General features: G+C 54.7%; 1 protein-coding gene across 1 annotated transcript; it reads left to right on the plus strand.

Annotated features, from left to right (window-relative positions):
• The first annotated feature begins 1164 nt into the window (after positions 1–1164).
• On the plus strand, positions 1165–5650 carry SIX2 (SIX homeobox 2). The gene is made up of 2 exons (XM_064158382.1): positions 1165–1726; positions 4411–5650. The coding sequence occupies exons 1-2, from the start codon at positions 1167–1169 to the stop codon at positions 4712–4714; spliced, it is 864 nt and encodes a 287-aa protein (XP_064014452.1). The 5' UTR covers positions 1165–1166; the 3' UTR covers positions 4715–5650.
• Positions 5651–5873: the final 223 nt, after the last annotated feature.

Consider the following 5873-nt stretch of genomic DNA (forward strand, 5'->3'; position numbering starts at 1 on the left):
CTCTATTGTACATGAGAGGCCACTTCCCTATAAAACTTGTTACTGGGCGCTGGGGAGGGGGGTTAAGCTAATGTGTTCAGAAAGAAACTTTCTGCAAGGCCTGGAGATATTTTTCTCACCACTGCAGCCTCGGATGCCTGGGAATGCAGAGCCCACGGTCCGAAGCAACAGTGCCAGGATGCGGTAGCGGGACTAGGGGGCTGCGGGATCCAGACTGGGCTACGGGGCTGGGATGAGGATGCGGGGCCCGGGATGGGGCGGCGTCTCCTTCTCGCCGCGCCGCAGCACCCCCCGGCGAGAGGCAGGGTCCTGGGCTCCGCGCTCCGGCGCTGCCCCGCTCCCCCGAGGGGCGCCTGAAGCGTAAATCACGGCGGAAATTTCTCCCTCGCTAGCTAATATCTCAGCTCACAGGGCCGCCTCTGAGTAGATCTGAGCAATCTGTCAACCCAGCCGGGGAGCCACCTCAAAACAGATCGGGTTACTCCTGATTGACAGCGTCACTATGGCAAATAATTTGACTAAAACTATTGTCTTCTCCTGGCAGTCCCTGGGTCAGATAGCCGGACCAATCACAGCGCGGATAATCATTTTTCATGCCAGCTTAGAATAATATTATTAAAAAAAAAAAAAAAGGCGGGGGGGGGTGGGGTGGGGGGGAAGAGAGAGAGAGAGAAAGAAAGGGGAGAAAAACTCCGAGAGGGAGAGGAGCGAGGGAGCAGGGCTTTACCAGTATATTATGTGGGATCTTGCGGCGGCGGGGGGTGGGGGGGAAGCAGGGAGATCCCAAACCGGCGGCCGAGGGGGGTGGGGGTGGGAAAGCCGCGGCCGCTGCGAGCGCTGCAGATAGGAGACAAAAGAGGCACGAAGTTACTCTCGCAAGTTGGACTTACAAAAAGGAGGCGGCCGCGGGGAAAAGCCGCCCGCACTCGGGCTCCCGAGACTTTCTTTTTTGCCTTCTCTCTTCGCCTTTTTTCCTAGGCTCCCGCGGCCGTCCAGGGGCCGGGCGCCGCCCATGGCCGAGGACCCCCGCGCCCGGCCGTGACGCCCGAGAGGGCCCCACCGGGCTCCGCCGCCCCGGGGCCGGCCCCGCATGCCGGGCGCTGCCCGCCACCGCGCACCGCTCCCCTCTATGCACCCATAGAGTGTGCAGCGGGGCAGGGCTCACCATGTCGATGCTCCCGACTTTTGGCTTCACCCAAGAGCAAGTGGCCTGTGTCTGCGAGGTGCTCCAGCAAGGCGGCAACATCGAGCGACTGGGGCGGTTCCTCTGGTCCCTCCCTGCCTGCGAGCACCTCCACAAGAACGAGAGTGTCCTGAAGGCCAAGGCGGTGGTGGCCTTCCACCGCGGCAACTTCCGCGAGCTCTACAAGATTCTGGAGAGCCACCAGTTCTCGGCGCACAACCACCCCAAGCTGCAGCAGCTCTGGCTGAAGGCGCACTACATCGAGGCGGAGAAGCTGCGGGGGCGACCCCTAGGGGCGGTGGGCAAGTACCGGGTGCGCCGCAAGTTCCCTCTGCCCCGCTCCATCTGGGACGGCGAGGAGACCAGCTACTGCTTCAAGGAGAAGAGCCGCAGCGTTCTCCGCGAGTGGTATGCCCACAACCCCTATCCTTCCCCACGAGAGAAGCGGGAGCTGGCTGAGGCCACCGGCCTCACCACTACGCAGGTCAGCAACTGGTTCAAGAACCGCCGGCAGCGGGACCGCGCCGCCGAGGCCAAGGAAAGGTACGGTTCCCCCGGCGCCTCGGGCGCCCGCAGCTCCCCGATTTCGCCGCTCGCCCTCTGCCCCCAGTCCTGGCTGCGGAGAGGCCCGCTGAATGGCATGCCCTGGACAGGACAGGCTATCCGGGGCGGGGGCGTCCAGGGGAGCAGAGGTGAGCCAGGAGAGGCGATCGGGACACCTTCCCCTCCGAGACACAACTCCCTGCATAGCGGGCGTGGCGGCGCCGGAGCAGACCCTTTCGTTGGGAATGCTTGCCACGGCTTTTGGCGACGCCCGGTTAACCAGCACAGCCGCCTCCTTCCCGCCCCAGTTCGGCCGGGCGGCGGGACCAGAGGTGCCGGTGCACGTCCGCGGCCTGGCATCTAAGGCACGGTTCGGATCGTGTCCCTAAGGGTTACCCAGGTGTAGAGAGGGAAATCCAGGAGAGTCTGGGCGCTGTAAATGGTGGTTTGCAAAAAGTGTCTCCAACGTCGGCTTTTGGAGTGGACTGAGGCATTGACCAGAGGGATTTCTTACTTCGCTCATAAACCGGCAGTTCGTGGTCACTGCCCAGCAAGGTGTCCATGAATGCATGTTAATAGATGTATATTCGTATATCGAGCGTGACTACGAAACTGTGTCTTTCTCATGAAATGGTGTGAAGGGACCGTTAATTTCTGGGCGCAGGTTAAACACCTCCCTCCCCGAGTATTCACGGTGACCTTTCCGTCAGCAGTCCTCCTGCCTTAGGAAGATGGTATGAAGTGGCTCCCCACTAGGTCGCTACATTGCCCGGTCCATATGGATCTGATGGTAGGACCTGAGCGGTTAATTACCGAATTAGACATCTCCCACGGGTGGGTCCCTTCGAGCAGACTCCTTTAATTTCTGCCTAGTGTTGTTTGGAAATGGCCAGCTCCGCAGCCGCGCAGTTGTGAAGCCCGGCAGGGTCGGCTTCCACACAGATTTGCTCCACACATTTCCCGAAACAGTGCTAGAATTTTAATTTTCTTCAGATCCCCGCAAATGTTAGTTAGATTTTAGAGAGCTTTTTTATTGCTGATAGCGGAGAGTCACCTTCAAATATCCAAATTACGTTAGAGAATCCTTTTATTGTTGATAGCGGAGATTCACGTTCAAATATCCAAAGGAAATTAAGGTTACACTTTTTTTTTTCCCTTTTTTTCTCCTCAAGGAATCGAATTTTAAAGGTCTCCAGAGGCAAATAAGATTTTTGACGTTGAATAATACACTCAACTAAATATAATTCTTTAGGCTTCGGAAAATAGAACGTCCATGGGTTTGTCATTCATTCAAGCAAACTTACTTAAACAGATATTTCTCATGGTTTGTTGGTTGGTTTTTTTTTTTTCGGTGCAAAGTGTCTCTGGCCACATGGAGCACAATGGCTTCTCTTCTTTCGACCAGATCCTGCGGGATAGGGCCCCTCTGACAGACAGTGTGGTTTAAAGCTTCCACAGAAGCTTCTACACAGATTTGCTATGCTTTCAGCATATCAGACAGAGCTGCGTCCAAACTATTTCTAGGAGGTCTCTGTATAAAAGTCGTTTTAGACTTTCCCGGGCGGCCGCTCCCACCGCATGTTGCTTCTCTAATTAAAACCAAACCAACAACAACAAAAAAAAATTAAACAAAAACAACAAAACACACAAACGAACGAACAACCAACCAACAACAACAACAAAAGCCACTTTATATGTATATATATGTATCTGTAAGAGTTGGGCCAACCTCCAGCGATTTCTCGGTGTTTGCCCAGTGATGAATTCTGAAATTACGTTCGGCCTTTCCGAGCCCGCAGTCTCTGTCGGTAGACTCACCGTCTTGTGCCCGCCCCACCCGCCGCGGAGCCGGGCAAGGGGCCTCCTGGGCCGCCCCCTCCGCCACCCGAGGAGCAGCAGAGGGATGGCAGCGGGCGTGAGAAGCACTTCCCGAGAGGGCAGAGGAAATAAGCGAGTTAACTCTGTTTGCTTGGCTTACCTTCCATATTGGGCTATGTTTTGAGCTTTAAGCGAGGGGCGAGGAGCAAAACAAAGTCCATATCCTAAAGCAAAACTCTTTCCCGCCTGATTTGAGGCTGGAAGGCAGTGCTGCTGCTGCTGCACAGAGCCGTCCTGCCTGTGCCCCACCGTGCTTTGGCCTTCCCAGCAGAAATCGTGGTCCAACTTCACTTCAGCACCAGCAGTAGTTTTAGAGCTGAAAAAGTCTTTCTTCTTGTTGGGTTTGGGGGTTGTGGGGTGTTGTTTGTTTGGGTTTGTTTGTTTGTTTGTTTGTGGGTTGTTGTTGTGGGATTTATTTGGTTGGTTGGGTTGGTCTGATTTTTTTTTTTTTTCTGTTGGTTGAGTTGGGATTTTTGATAATGTTTTCCTCCTTTCCCTTCCTGACCCACTCCCTCTCCAAGCTGTGTAAACGCTTTGGACACAGAAAATGACGTCTTGGCAAAGTGACACTTTCCGCTGGGCTAGTGGGAGACTCTGTTTACAAGCTCGGCAGACCTTAGACCTCTGTGCCAGATGAAGAGGCCTTGGAGGTTTGCAGAGTTTGTAAATCCACTGTTTCTGCACTCCACGCGGCCCGCCGGCCCCGGGACCCGGCGCCCCGCCACTCGCCGCCCCCTCTCCGGCGGTATGCTTTCTGCAGTGGCGGCCACACGGTGATTTCCCTCCCTCTTTTATGTTTCCTATAGAGAAAACAACGAGAATTCGAACTCCAACAGCCACAACCCGCTCTCGGCGTCAATGAACGGCAATAAGACAGTTTTGGGGAGCTCAGAGGATGAGAAGACGCCGTCAGGGACCCCGGATCACACTTCCTCCAGCCCTGCGCTGCTCCTCAGCTCCAACCCAGGGCTGCAACCCCTGCACAGCCTGGGACACCCCCAGGGTCCCAGCGCCATCCCCGTGCCTAGTGCCGACGCCATGCACCACCACAGCTTGCAGGACTCCATCCTCAACCCCATGTCATCTAACCTGGTCGATCTGGGTTCTTAAAAACATGTACCTGCTCCTTCCCAGCCCTCCTTTACTCTATTTCCCCTCTTTTTAAAAAGTTTTTTGTTTGCTTGGGGTTTTGTTTTTGTTTTGTTTCTCCTTAATCGAGACTTTGAAAGCAATGGCAAACTCTTTAGTGGATGTGTTGTGCTCTTTGTCAGAAGGCTGGCTGCAGGTTTGGAAAGTGTCGGAAGTTGGCTGTAGGCAATGATGTTGTGAAAAGCCTTAACGGTTGCTCATAGGTGGTTTCAGGCGTATAAGGATTGGTGGACAGGAGCTGTGATTGTCACAGCAGGCCATAAGATGGTTTGGTGCAGCAGCTCTCTCTAGCCATAACTTCTCAAATCTTTCGGTGGCGCCATCGATCGGGCCGGTCTGTGTGGGAAGAGGCACATTGTAACCTTTTATTTTTTCGGCGGGTGGGGAGGAAAGGGGAGCTCAAGGCTGCTGTTTTCCATGCCTGTTTGGAAGTTACACATCGCTCCCGTTATTCTATTGTAGTCATGTATCCGTGGCAGGTGTACGATGTACAATTTCAATTAAGAATACAAAAGATGTAGTCAAATTATAGCAGCAACGCGCTCTAGGCAGACTCTGTAACCTTCTTGTAGCCAATGCTATGCAGAAAGACAGCTTCTTTGGCCTTGTCCCATGCGGTGCTTTCGCCATTTGCTGGGTGGGAAAGGAAGTAATGGCCTGGCTCCGGCCCCAGAGGAAGGCAGGAGCAGATTCTCCCCTAACTGCGCAGCAAGGGCAGGAGGGGACTTGGGGGGGCGGGGGGGGGTGAGGAATCAAAAAGAAATTGCTGCTCAAGTTTAGACCTAAACGACAGTATCAACTGCAAGTCACTCAGTTTTGTCAGTTGTTTATACTATGTGAATACATTCTTTGGAAGATATTTCTGCTTTTATTTTATAATAAAAATTAGAAATCTAACTCGGTGTGCGGCTGCTTCACTCGCCGGCGGGACGCGTTAGGACTTAGCGGGAGCGGAGCGCAGCAGGCAGGCCGCTGACCAGGGGAGACGGTGAGCTCTCGGGCGGTGCCGAGACCCTCGGGGCTCAGCCTCAGGCAGCTTCTCCTCTGCCGGCACAGAAGCGACAGGGAGTCGCGCCCTTGGGGGTCAGACCGCTTCCCGTCACCTCTGCTCCGTTTGGGG

This window comes from Pogoniulus pusillus, chromosome 18 (genome assembly GCF_015220805.1).
Source record: "Pogoniulus pusillus isolate bPogPus1 chromosome 18, bPogPus1.pri, whole genome shotgun sequence".
In the NCBI taxonomy this organism is placed as follows: domain Eukaryota; kingdom Metazoa; phylum Chordata; class Aves; order Piciformes; family Lybiidae; genus Pogoniulus; species Pogoniulus pusillus.